Source organism: Neofelis nebulosa, chromosome 2 (assembly GCF_028018385.1).
Source record: "Neofelis nebulosa isolate mNeoNeb1 chromosome 2, mNeoNeb1.pri, whole genome shotgun sequence".
Lineage (NCBI taxonomy): Eukaryota > Metazoa > Chordata > Mammalia > Carnivora > Felidae > Neofelis > Neofelis nebulosa.
In genome coordinates, this window is record NC_080783.1 from 191,816,394 (window position 1) to 191,828,936 (window position 12,543).

General features: G+C 41.2%; 1 protein-coding gene across 31 annotated transcripts in view; it reads right to left on the bottom strand.

The window, feature by feature from the left end:
• Positions 1 to 12,543, bottom strand: part of MACF1 (microtubule actin crosslinking factor 1) — a 335,119-nt gene that overhangs the window by 24,782 nt on the left and 297,794 nt on the right. For all 31 annotated transcript variants that reach the window (XM_058717965.1, XM_058717978.1, XM_058717958.1 and 28 more), the window contains 16 exons: positions 11,776 to 12,002; positions 10,026 to 10,148; positions 9,832 to 9,933; positions 9,115 to 9,216; positions 8,852 to 9,025; positions 8,605 to 8,760; positions 8,263 to 8,460; positions 7,545 to 7,673; positions 6,694 to 6,867; positions 4,198 to 4,353; positions 3,887 to 4,093; positions 3,644 to 3,763; positions 2,819 to 2,988; positions 1,594 to 1,753; positions 592 to 786; positions 126 to 254 (listed from right to left, as the gene is read on the bottom strand). In XM_058717965.1, the coding sequence (XP_058573948.1) occupies positions 126 to 254; positions 592 to 786; positions 1,594 to 1,753; positions 2,819 to 2,988; positions 3,644 to 3,763; positions 3,887 to 4,093; positions 4,198 to 4,353; positions 6,694 to 6,867; positions 7,545 to 7,673; positions 8,263 to 8,460; positions 8,605 to 8,760; positions 8,852 to 9,025; positions 9,115 to 9,216; positions 9,832 to 9,933; positions 10,026 to 10,148; positions 11,776 to 12,002 (2,522 nt within the window). The remainder of the gene's footprint in view (positions 1 to 125; positions 255 to 591; positions 787 to 1,593; positions 1,754 to 2,818; positions 2,989 to 3,643; positions 3,764 to 3,886; positions 4,094 to 4,197; positions 4,354 to 6,693; positions 6,868 to 7,544; positions 7,674 to 8,262; positions 8,461 to 8,604; positions 8,761 to 8,851; positions 9,026 to 9,114; positions 9,217 to 9,831; positions 9,934 to 10,025; positions 10,149 to 11,775; positions 12,003 to 12,543) is intronic.

Here is a 12,543-nt window from a genome sequence, read left to right on the forward strand (position 1 = left end):
AACCAATAATCTGGACCCATTCTGGTTCCAGTCCTTTGCACGTGAGGTTGGAAATTCCCAAAAAGCAGGGGGCAGCCCTCACCCTGGTGGGTAGCATGGGTCACTGCACCCTGGGGCTGGATTACCTTATGGGTGTCAATGAGAGACTGCAGGGCCTCCGTGTCATCAGGAAGTGCTCCCCGAAAACGAAGCGTTTGCTCTGCTTCAGAAAGCCACTCCAACAGCATGTGGACTGTGTCCCGAAACTCTTCCGCCTGAAATAACCAAGCACAGCAGATTGAGCCTCCCTGCAGCCAAGGTCCTGGACATTGGGGTAATGTCAGAGAAAGGGTCGGGCCTGAACGCTTTTGTGTGTCACAGGCACTGATGACCCTATCAAGGCCCCACAAAGGTCATCTTTCATTTGTAGATCTTTAAAAACCAAATTAATTTTTTTCTCTAATATGAGTGAACATTAAAATCTTGTAGAACATTCAGAAGATCAATGTTTGGCTTTACGTTCGAGACTGGGTGGAACTGATCCTGATAAAGAAATGAGAATGAATCTGCTAGGATCCTCTCCCTTGGGTTGTCGCCAAAAAAGTCTCTAACCTGTTTTAAGGCCTGCTCCAGTCGGCTTTGTTTGGAGACGGAGAGCTTACACACAGTGTCCCAGCGAGTGCTCAATTCCTGGAGCTGCCCTTTCACCCATGTGGTGTCATCACGGCTATTCTCAATCAACTCTCGGCCTGACCGCTTCAGTACCTGAACGGTTCCTGTTCGCTTTCCCAGTTCCTTCTGGAAAACCTAGAAAAGAAAAACAGAAGAATTAGTTTGCTGAGAAATGTTCTGAACCCATGACGTCAAACCACAGAGAAAAGGAATCGTTCAGTCCAGTTGTCCTTGGTAGGTGCTAGTCGTGTGTCTTTTATGCAGAGGGAGGCAGGACAATGTGTAAGAAAGAACCATCAGAAGAGGTGGCTCTCAAGATGAGTGGTGTGGCTCTGGGTAAGCTGTTTACCTGGAGTCCCGGTTTCCTAACTTGTAAAACAGTAGTAACGTTACAGCAAGATTTCCAGAATTGTGGGAGTTAAGTAAGAACACATTCTGCCATGCACATAATAAGAGTTTGTTGTAAATTCGAGTAAAGCTGAATGCTTTGTGCTAAAACAAGAGGATATAATGGAGGTCAACATGACAGGTGTAGGTTACACTAAATACCACTGTGCAAGGTGCTGGGCTAGCGAGGGTCAAGGATAGCTCAGAAAAGAACTCATTTTCATTGTAGGAGTCAGTGGAAATGGGTATCTTGAGGGGCTCCTGAATTTAAATTCATCGTGTGACTCAACTGAGAGGTACAAACAAGAAGGGGGGAACCCCAAGACAAATTGTACACATCACCAAATCCAAATCAAAGCAATGTTGGCGAATCCTTTGTGACTGATGCAGAATCCCAGCGATACACACGGAGCGAGGAGCGGTCTCTCTGACAAGCAGAGACACAGGCTCTTCCAGACTTCCTTTCTCCCCTGGATGGTGAGTCGGAGCAGGAGGCCTGCTTAGGCGGAGGAACCCAGGGCTCTGCCTCCACACGGCACAGCTCCTGCCCCTCACCTTATGGGCGTCCATGAGGTTCATGACCAGGTCGAGGTCCCCGTGCACGGGCTGGTCCTCGGCCAGCTGCGGCTCCACCTTGTACAGCCAGTCGACCAAGGCCTGCAGAGCATCCATGAACTGACCCGAAAACAGCAGGGCCTCCTCCAACTTGTGCTGCCTGAGAGAAGCACACAAACCTCACTGTTTTGGGGGATCCCTTTTCTTTGACTGGCTCACAGTTCTGACTGCTGAAGGGAACACTGCTTGCACTCTACAGGCCCTGTCTCAGGGCCCTCCATGCTGGGCTGGTTCAAAACAGATAAACAGTGATGAAGAGCTATGCCTAGACATTTTGAACCAAACTGCTCTCTAGAATGGATTTAGTACAGGAAACAAGTGCAGATACCCTTCTGGCATCTTAGGAGTCCAATGGTTATATATATGGATACACCCTAATGCCCCAAGTTCTGTGCTAATCACCTTACACCACTCAGGTGGAGGAGGACAGTTTCAGCCACGGTCTGAGTCAGGAGTTGTGTGACCCTGGGCTTTCTCTTCACCTCTGTGAACCTCAGTCACCTCATCCAAAAAATTGTGGAGCACAATATAAAGATATCCTAATACTTAGCATAGCATAGTGGGCACACAGGGACAGGAGTACAACTTATGGAACCAAACTCAAAAGCTTCAAATCCCAGCTCTGCTGCTTAGTAGCTGAGTGACCTTGGGGGAGTTAAAAACCGTCTTTATGATAGTTTCCTCATGTGTAAAATGGGAATAACAGAGCCCGCCTCAGTGGCTGTCAGGTGGATTAAGTGATTAGTAGCCCCTTTTTGGCACATGCTCATTAGTGATTGCCCTGTCAAGGGCAGGTATTACAATGGTTACACGAAGTGCTATGTGCAGAGGCTTTGCTCAGTGCCTGACAGTGAGAGAACTCACTGACACAGCCATCAGTGTCACAACTTAGTCACTGACAGAGAAGTGTAGTTACTAATCTTCTGTTGCTATTGGCTTGAGTTTATGGCCTTCTTGCTAATACGGTAAGGTTCAAGTTTAAAATGAGAATTTTAATACATTTTATTCAACTTCACAACTTGCATTGAATGAACCAGAGATATTGAGATGCTACAAAACCTGTTACTGATGCATTAGCTTTATTGCCATTTTATGGAATCCAATTAACAGTCTTTGTTAGTTTCAGGATGACATACAGACCCACAAAGCAAATATTCGTACTCACCTCTCCACAGACTTGCCACAAACAGTATCCCATTTGTCTCTGACTTCTCCCAGTAAATTGTCAAGTTTCTGAGTGTCATCAGGAAGCAAAGTCTTTTCTTTCAGGGCTCTGCCAGTTCGAATTGTGGTATCATACACAGGCTGTTTGCCGCCAAGGGTTTTCTGAAATTCCTGTTTCCAAAGAGAACAGAAAGAATCCACACTAAAAGATGACGTCTTGATTTGGAACAAAGAAAATTTTTCAGTATTCAGGTTGGTAATGGATGTCACTACTTCTTGAGTTAACAACAGCTTATCCTCGAGAAATTTAAAACTTTTGGGTGCGCCTGGGTGGCCTATTCGGTTAAGCATCTGATTCTTGATTTCGGTTCAGATAATGATTGCACGATTAATGAGATTGAGACCTACATTGGGCTCTGTGCTGACACCATGGAGCCTGCTTGGGATTCTGTCTCCCTCTCTCTCTCTGCCTGTACCCCGGTCTCTATCTCTCTCTCAAAATAAATAAACTTTAAAAAAAAAAAAAAAGAAAGAAAGAAAGAGAAATTTATAAATTTTTGTTTATACTACATGTAGCAGTGCACAAAAATTTCTAAAAGCTTGTTGTTTTAACTGGTTACTCCCACAATCACTTTGTTTGAACAGTTATTTAAATGAGTGGTTTTTATGGTTAGACCCTATGTAGATACAAAACAGCTAGCTTCATCATCCTGATTTTTCAACATTAACCAATTTTTTTTTTTTTTTCTTACTAGCTCTGATTTCCATTTTTTGCAAACTTCAGTGAATACCAAGGTCAGGACCTAAGAGCCATGAACTGCTTTACCTTATGCTTCGAAAGCTGGAGTTTAATTTTGTCCGGGTCATTGGATATCTCCAGCTCTGAGTCCAGGTGACTCTCTGCATCTTCTAGCCAATCAATCAGTTTTTTCCAAGCTTCATGGAACTGCAATTATATAAAAAGTAAGAATGAATATGCAAGCTACACTTTCATGTAAATCATACCAGAGGCTCTACACATGCAGCCCAAGATTGTTCAAGAAATTGGTAGCTTTCTTTCCTAACTTACTTGTTTTGCCCTCTTCCTGGCATCATCCAGTGATCGCCCTCTTTCAATAGACCGCTGGACAACCTTCTCCCATCGAGACTGGACGCTGACCAGCAAATTCTTGATCAGAACAACATCCTGTTTTTGGCTAAGGAACTTTAACTGATTCCCGGTTTGATCCAGTTCAATTATCTGGTCTCGATGAGCATTGACCTCATTAGCAAACACCTGAGGGGAAAATATAGCTCTTTTTAAACTGAAGATAAGATAGAGGAGCTTCTTTCTCAGCTAGTCCCCTCAAAAGGCAGGCGACATTGTAATGTCACAGTTACCTTGTGCTCCTCTATCTGGGAGAGGACAGTGTTTAGAATCAGGCTGGGAGGAGAGGTGATGTTGAGATTTTGCTCTGCTAGAGTGAGCCAATTGATGAACTCTTGCAGGGAATTCTGGAATTCTGTTGCCAGGTTGAGGGCCTCTTCCAGCTTTGACTGAATTTTAATTAAAACACAAAAAGAGAAAGTGCCAAATTCAGGAATTGTAGTTTCCAGGACAAAGGCGTGAATTGTACACTAAATAAAATGATCTCTAAAGAGGAAGCCTCACTTAACCTCCAAACATGCCCTGTTTACAAACAAGGGGGCAATTTAACGTTAGTGTCTGAAACCAAAACAACTATGTATAAAAAGGAAAGAGCACAATTTGCAGCAAAGTTGCTTTCTCTGCCATTCCCCACTTCCTGGGACATTAAAGAACAGGGATAGAGCTATTCAGTAAGTGTAAGGGAACAGATCCTTCAGCGGTGACAGCTGCAGGGTCTGCAACTTGTTCTGGGCAAAGCCTCACTTCCCTTTGATATACTTTTTCCAGTATAAAAACAACTGAATGAAAAGCACTTTACTGTAAAAATGATGGTCACTGCATTGCTCTATTTAAGTGTTTTCAGAAAATATGGCATCTGAAAATGTGAGGCTGAAGCTCATTCTTTTTTTATTTTTATTTTTTTAAGGAAGCTCTAGGCCCAACGTGGGACTTGAACTTATGACCCTGAGATCAAGAGTCGTGTTCTACCAATTGAGCCAGCCAGGTGTCCCTGAAGCTCATTTTTAAGCTACAAGCAGAAAAGGTGAGGGGGAAAAAAAAAGCCATAATATTCTAAGCAAAAATGTGACACTAGATACAAATTTTTAGACACTGCTCTAAATCAGAATGGCAAAAACAATGGCTCATTCAGGGCATGTCCACTGCCCAAAAATGCACCCCAATTCCAGAGTCTACGAGCTCCAGAGAAGCTCTACCCACAACACGTAGGTGATGGCCTCTGTCCCTGGTCCATTTAGCAGGCAGGCATGTAATAATGACAGGTTCCTAAAAATGAATACATCTAAGATATTCATAGAAACCCAAGATGTACACTACAAATGTTATTAACTGAGTTATATATACTGTACAGGTTTTTATTTTTCTTTGTATTTTCAAGTCACTTTTGTAACACAGAAAAACACTATTATCAATGTTACAAAAACGCACAGACCTAATCTAAACAAACCAAGAGAAAAATAAAATCTACCTCAAATTTATTACAGAAATGCTTAGAAATTAATAATATTGCAAGTTCCTAGATAACAGGAAATCTTTCCACATCATTTTATCTATTTATTCCTTAATATAGCACCATACACACTTACTACAGAATATTAGTGATACTAAAATGTAAAGTCCTTGCAAAATCAGAAATAACTATCCCTGACACCAAGCCCTTGTTTGACCAGTTCCACCAATGATGGGTAAGTATATCTTGAGGCAACTTGCTCCATTGATGGGAAAACATAGAAATTTCTTGATTAGGAGCCAGAATCTGCCTCAGTTTCTTTAATTAGTCTTAGTTCTGCATTCTGCAGAAATTAGATGACAGTCTGTCAAAGAATTAGAACACAGCCCCACACTCAGTGTCTCTGGTCATTCTTCATATAACAGAATTACCAGATCTCACACTAAAGAAATTCTAGGAAATTAATGGTACTCTCAAAGTGTCCATTTATATGTGTGAATACTTCTGTCCATTAAATTTCACAATGATAGGGTTCATGCCTTTGCTTCCACTATATAGCTAGCACAGTGCCTGGCACATACATGCTTAATAACTGTTGAATGGATATGGCCAACAGATTTGAACACATATTTTACATTAGATCTGCCCAGTACAGAAACTCTGTGCTGAGTAATACTCCGAAATTTGGTACTCATAAAAAACAATGTTGTGAGGCCTTGATCCCTGATCACTTTTCTTTTGAAGAGAATTTGATTTCTGAAGAAGAGTGGGAAAAGGTCACAAAATTTACTCTTCTGATTTTTTTAGTAAAATTATTTGCACGCTGCCAAATTCCTGTGGAGAATATTAGCCCAACTCCCTGCATGTTCTGTTCCCACCCTCCCAATCCCAAGCCTGTGACTCCAACATGACCTTGTTTTTCAGTAGGAACACAGATCAGTGATTACTATGAGTTATAAGTCCATCACTCAGCAGTTAACAGCCTCATATGTCTCAACTGGTAAAGGCAAAAAAAGGAATGAACGACAAAAGCAAATATTGGCAGAAACCAGTACCATCAATGCAACTTGATATGGATGCAAAATAGAAATTTAACATCAGGAAAGATAGCTTGATTAGTACAAAAACGATTAAATCAAAAACGATAACCAGTTCTGCAACTTCTGGTACTATATAATGGTCTCCAAAAAATCTTCACAGAAACTAGATGGTAATTACATGCGATGGTCAAGCAAACTACTCAAGCCCAATAATCACACACTGTATTTTGTGGTGATACCTTTCTTTCTTCCATCTTACTGCTGACCACATGCCACTTCTGTTCCAAGAGAGCTACACTCTGTTCTGTCTTTGAGCCAGACCCAGAATCATCGCGGCTTAGAAGCATGAGCCTGCCCTTGTCAAGCAGTTGATTATAAGTCTCTTCCTTGGCTTTGAGCTGGGAATAGAGTTCCTACCAAAAAAAGAAAAAAAAGTCAAAAAAGGGATTGGTAATGCCAGTTCTCTGAAAGCCACCCACACACAGATTTATAAGCACAGTTGGAAAAGTCCAGGAAGGTCTCATCTTGATTAAAACCCTTTCTTTTGGATTCAGTTCAATTCCTGAGCAATGAATCCTACCATTCTTTGCTAAAATTGAAATAATTTTGTTTCAAGAAGATTTCCTTAAGGATCAGAGATCACAAAAGTAGACCCCAATAATTTATTTCTCCTTTACTTGAAACATTTGCCTAGAAATTACGTTGCCTTTTTTTCTCAGCCCCTTTCTTAAAATATTGTCACAGTCTCTATCGATTTCTATAAGTCCCTTCAACACTCTTTTCTTAGACACATCCGTGTTAACATATTTGTCTTAATGCTCTCACCTTCAAGTCAATATTCTTATGCCAACTGACTGACCAACTCAACATTTAACAGCTCACCAATGTATTTCCAGTCAAGCTTCCCTGTCACCACTGCTGCCTGTGGTAGGGGCTCTTAAAAGCCCACGTAAAAAGCAGTAATCCTTAAGGTCATACTATATTGTCGGTAAAAATGTGCTGCTTTGTAGACTCCTAGATACATACAGGTCTGTGAATTCAGAAAGTTCTGAGTAGGGGATTATGTTCAACTTCAAGAAGCTTCCATTACCATATGTGTATCAAGCTGTTCCCTTGCAGTTTCAGGAAGTCCTCCTGTGGGCTTAGATGCAGAGAGTTGGGTCTCCATTCTAGTCAGTTCCAAGAGAAAATCTTCAATTTCACTGTGGAAACCCTGGGCCTTTGAGAAAAGACACATCAGTAAGGTCAGCAGTCAATTCTCAGCTTCAAAAGTAGACTTCCTAAATGGCCACATGAGGAACCTATCCTGAGGGAGGAATTCTGGGTTGCTCACAGGGTTGTTCTGTTGCTGGATTAGCACGGGGCCAATATACTTATTTATTTTTGGAATCTAGCAGAATCCTTTGGACTTCACTGTAATATATGATAGATGTCTGATATAACCTGATGAATCAATTAACAGACTGAAGTACTATTGAACATGGACATGTGGGGATCCTCACTTGATTTAAATAACTGAATCTGTGAGCAAGGTTTGTTATGGCAAAGATTTACTAACTTTGAATAGTAAATAAAGAGACAAGGCTACAAACAAATCTGAAAAGAATCACTCAATCAAAAGCTATTCTTTCCAGACAAGTTCCAGCACAGAATTAACCATCTTCTTAAGACATGGAGCAGGGGCTGGGGTGGGGAAAGGAAGGTTGGTGAGACATTCTCCATATTGTTTTCCTTTCACTGACTCAGACAGGCTTTCTTCCGATGTTATGTGCACAGCTCCACCTCCCTAACTTGGACGATACACGCACCTGCTGCAATGTCAACTGAAGCTGCTGTTCTCTCTCCTCTGTTTTTTGTAACACTGACTCCCAGCATTGGTTCATAGTTTCCAAACGGCTCCTTAGGCTGCTGGCGTCATCTCCAGCACTAGATTCAAGAAGCTCATTGCCAGCTTTGTTGACTGTTTCTACTGTGGCTTGATGGGCCAGAACATCATTTTTCAGAACCTAAAAGATGTTGAACAATGTAACTTAGCTCCACAGATATCATCAAGCCTGGTTCCCAACGGTACACACAATATCCAGAGGCTTCTGGTGACAATATTGGGTCTCAAGGCAACAGGCTTAGAGATGAAAACTGAGGGCACTTACATGGTGTTTTGCGAGCTCAACTTCAATGACTTTTGGGTCTCCGCTTACTGGTCTCTGAGCATCCAACAACTCCTCAGTGTGAGTCAGCCAACTCATCAGTTCCTCTAAGGCATGCTGGAACTGGCCAAGGGCCAGGAGAGCACCTTCTAGTTTGTGCTATTCAGAAAAAGACATAAAGGGAATGTTGGTCAGGAAATTAGAAAAAAGGAACTAGTTGTCCACTGATGCACTCTACCATCTGCCTCACCTGTCTGTGGGCAATTTTTTCACCCAGGTTCTCCCAGAGGTGTTTGAGTTCTGTCAGCGGTTCTCGGATAATGTCTCTATCCGTCTCATCAGTAGCTTTCTTTAACATCAGCTCACCCTGGTGATTGAGCTTCTCCATCTCAATTTGCTGCTGGTAAACTTCCACTTTGAACTCCTACCAAAGACACACTAATGTTAACATCAAACCAAATCTTTAGAAACAAAAAAGCAACTCTTCTTCAAAAGCCATTCCTATTTACAAACCTTCATTTCATTTAACTGATCTTTAACGGTGTTGAGGTCCGTGCCAACAGGGGGCATGGTGCAGAGCTTAATCACAGTGTTATCTAGCCAGTCAAACATAGCCTAAGATAGAAATACAAACAGTCAAAAACCAAAAGAACACAAGGAGTTGGGAGAGAATTAGCATTACCTCTGTTGACATAAGTGGACAAAAATTAAAGTACTTTGTGATGTCTGTGTTTTCAGGTGGGGGTCAGAGGCAAGGGATAATGATCTTTATTCCAGTGATATGGGGATTTAAGAACAGAACCAGTGTTATCAGGATAATGGCCAAAATAAATTACACTCTGGAAAAACTAAATGTGAATAGCAGTTGAGTATTTGTCATGGCCACCTAGCAAGCTCAGGATGTGGTGAAACTACTGTGCCAAGCTGTGCTTCAAGGTAACTTGGTTTTGGAACCTTTTGGCAAGCAATGACTTGCACAATAAGGCCTGCTTCACTGTACAGCCACCCTGAGGACAAATATGATGATGAAGAGCATGGCAAGAATCGTAGAAATTTGGAGGTATTTTTCTCACTAGGAGTGGAAAGCTTCAGCTGGAAATATCAAAACAGCACTGTCTTAGTTTGGAAAATGCTCCAGTCCTGTAAAGGTGATCCACTCAGATGCTGGATCCAAAATATGACAAAGAACATGGAACTTATTTCTATGGTGGTCACTGTGTGGCCTCTCACCTGAAGAGTGTCCTGATACTGCACAGCAGCTTGCATGGCATCCTCAAGCTTTTCTAGCCTCTCCTTCCAGGTTTTGTTTAAGTTCTCCCATGCATTATTCAGCTGGGGGGAAAACAGATTCTTTAATTAATAACCCTCTTCTGTGTGAGTCCACTAATGTTTCATCTGAATTCCTTATCCAGTTTTCCATATACCTCATCAATGCTCTTCTTTACTTCGGGCTTCTCAGTTTCTCCACAGGCAAAAATCAAATCTGCTCCAAGGATTCGAATAAATTCCAACTCCTCATGCAGACCATCTGTCTCTTCCTTAATAGTCTACATGTAAATGAACAGATCATAAGCCAAAACAGAAAGCAGAACTTCCCAAACTTTGCAAATGTAATTTATACCCCCATCAACAGCAGATGTTGAACAGAACTGTCAATTTCACAGAAGCCTTTCAATGTCCTTAATATTTCACTTATATATATAAACAGTGAAACTTCAGACTCAATTTATTTCTCTTTCTCTCTCACACACAATATGTATATATCGAATATATTTATATATATAACAATACATAAAAAATAGTCTGGGGAAGGTCTAATGAGCTTTAATAATTTATGGAACGTTTATCCTTCCAGCTGCCAGAGATTTTCTTTTTTTTTTTTTTTTTTTTTTGAGAGAGAGAACATGCTTGAGTTGAGGGAGGAGAGAGAGAGAATCCCACAAAGTGCAGAAAGAGGGAGAGAGTGCAGAGCCCAGAGAGGGGCTTGAGCTCACCCGACATGGTGCCTGAACTCAAAAACCTTGAGATCATGACCTGAGCTGAAGTCGGATGCTCAACCGACTGATGCAGCCAGGCGCCCCCACCAAGGAGATTATGATCTACAGCCAGAAGTCTATCATGGGGAAGTATATCAGCAAGGCTAAAATAATATAGTACAAGTCACCAACTTCAGAGCTGAGAGACTAACATAATAGAAATGCTAGGCTGTATAATTGTGGAGAAAGTCCGTTCTGTGCCAGATCCTAAAAACTGGTTCATGGGGCGCCTGGGTGGCGCAGTCGGTTAAGCGTCCGACTTCAGCCAGGTCACGATCTCGCGGTCCGTGAGTTCGAGCCCCGCGTCAGGCTCTGGGCTGATGGCTCAGAGCCTGGAGCCTGTTTCCGATTCTGTGTCTCCCTCTCTCTCTGCCCCTGCCCCGTTCATGCTTTGTCTCTCTCTGTCCCAAAAATAAATAAAAAACGTTGAAAAAAAAATTTAAAAAAAAAAAAAAAAAAAAAAAAAAAAAAAAAAAAACTGGTTCATGCACTGGCAATGACAGGGGCAGGGAGGGGGGAGAATGGCGGAAATAAAAGACAAAATATCAAGATAGGCAGAACTTTACTTAAAGAGACAAAATGAGATGAAAAATGCATTTCATAAAAACTAGGCTCTCCAAAAAGACTAGAAAAGGGTAGGTCAAAGTAACAATTGTTATCTCTGGATGATGAATCCAGATTTTTTCTATCTGCTATTTTTCTACATTAAAGAAATTTACTTGAAAAGAGAAATTTACCTGAGAAATAACATACACTGTGGAAAGAACTAAAATCAGAAAGCACATTCTACTAATTTGAATTAAGTTTAAAATTGATAAAAAGATTACTTTTGAGTGATGGAACTACCCTATATCAAAATTACAGAGGTTGTAGGAGTGTATCCAGGCGGTGAAACTTGTATGTATAAAGAAGAGAGAAATCTTTATTATAACGAGCACATATTTTTTTCAAGTGGAAAAAAGTCCTATTAAACAAACAACAACAACAACAACAACAACAACAACAACAACAACAACAACAACCACCACCACCACCTCTTAAGGAGTAGGCCTGGGTAAGCAGTTAACACAATATACTTGGATAAAGTGATTTTCTAGAGGACAAACACATAAAAGACAAGGTTTTGTTTCTGTGTTACCTCAGCAGCTTCAACCTGTTGTTTGATTATAGATGGGTCAATGCCTGGGCTTTCCAAGTCATGGACAATGTCCTGGGTGTCTCTGATAGTGGTCAAGAGAGCTGCCATGTCATACCAGAACTTCTCTGCTAGTTCAAGGACATCAAGGAACTTAATTTCTCGTTCTTCAGCTCGAGCTTTGATGTCCTCCCAGAAGAATACCATCTGATCCAATTTGTCCTGGATTTCTGAGGGAATAAACAACAGATATGAATGGGACTTCTCTGAGTACTTGAATCCACTTCATCAGAAATTTCACCCAGTTCTCACATTTTCCCCTGAAATTATCCTTTAAAAAGCTCTACAAATTTATAACCTGAAGGATAGTTTTTTACCTTTGTTCTATTATTATTTCAACATTTGTATTTTCTGCTTATGTTGGTCTCCCACATAAAGAGATCACAGAGATGGCATGGAAATGAGTTATCATCTAATACAAAGATACTGCTCAAGTGCAAAAGACCTAACTTCTAAAGGGTCTGAGATGAGAACTCTATTTCCAGTGTTCTGTGTCAAACTCACTGTTTCCTATGGAAAGTGTTCTATAAGATAGTTATGCTCCGCCTACATTGGACACTGCAATTCATATTAGGGGTTAAAAGAGCATCTGTTTCCTGGCCTAGGAATCCAGCTACCAATTGTAATCTTGTTTCAATGGGGAGATGTGTTCTGAATTCTAAATGACTTTCCAATTACTTGGGGACTGCCTTTACATTCAGTGAAGTATAT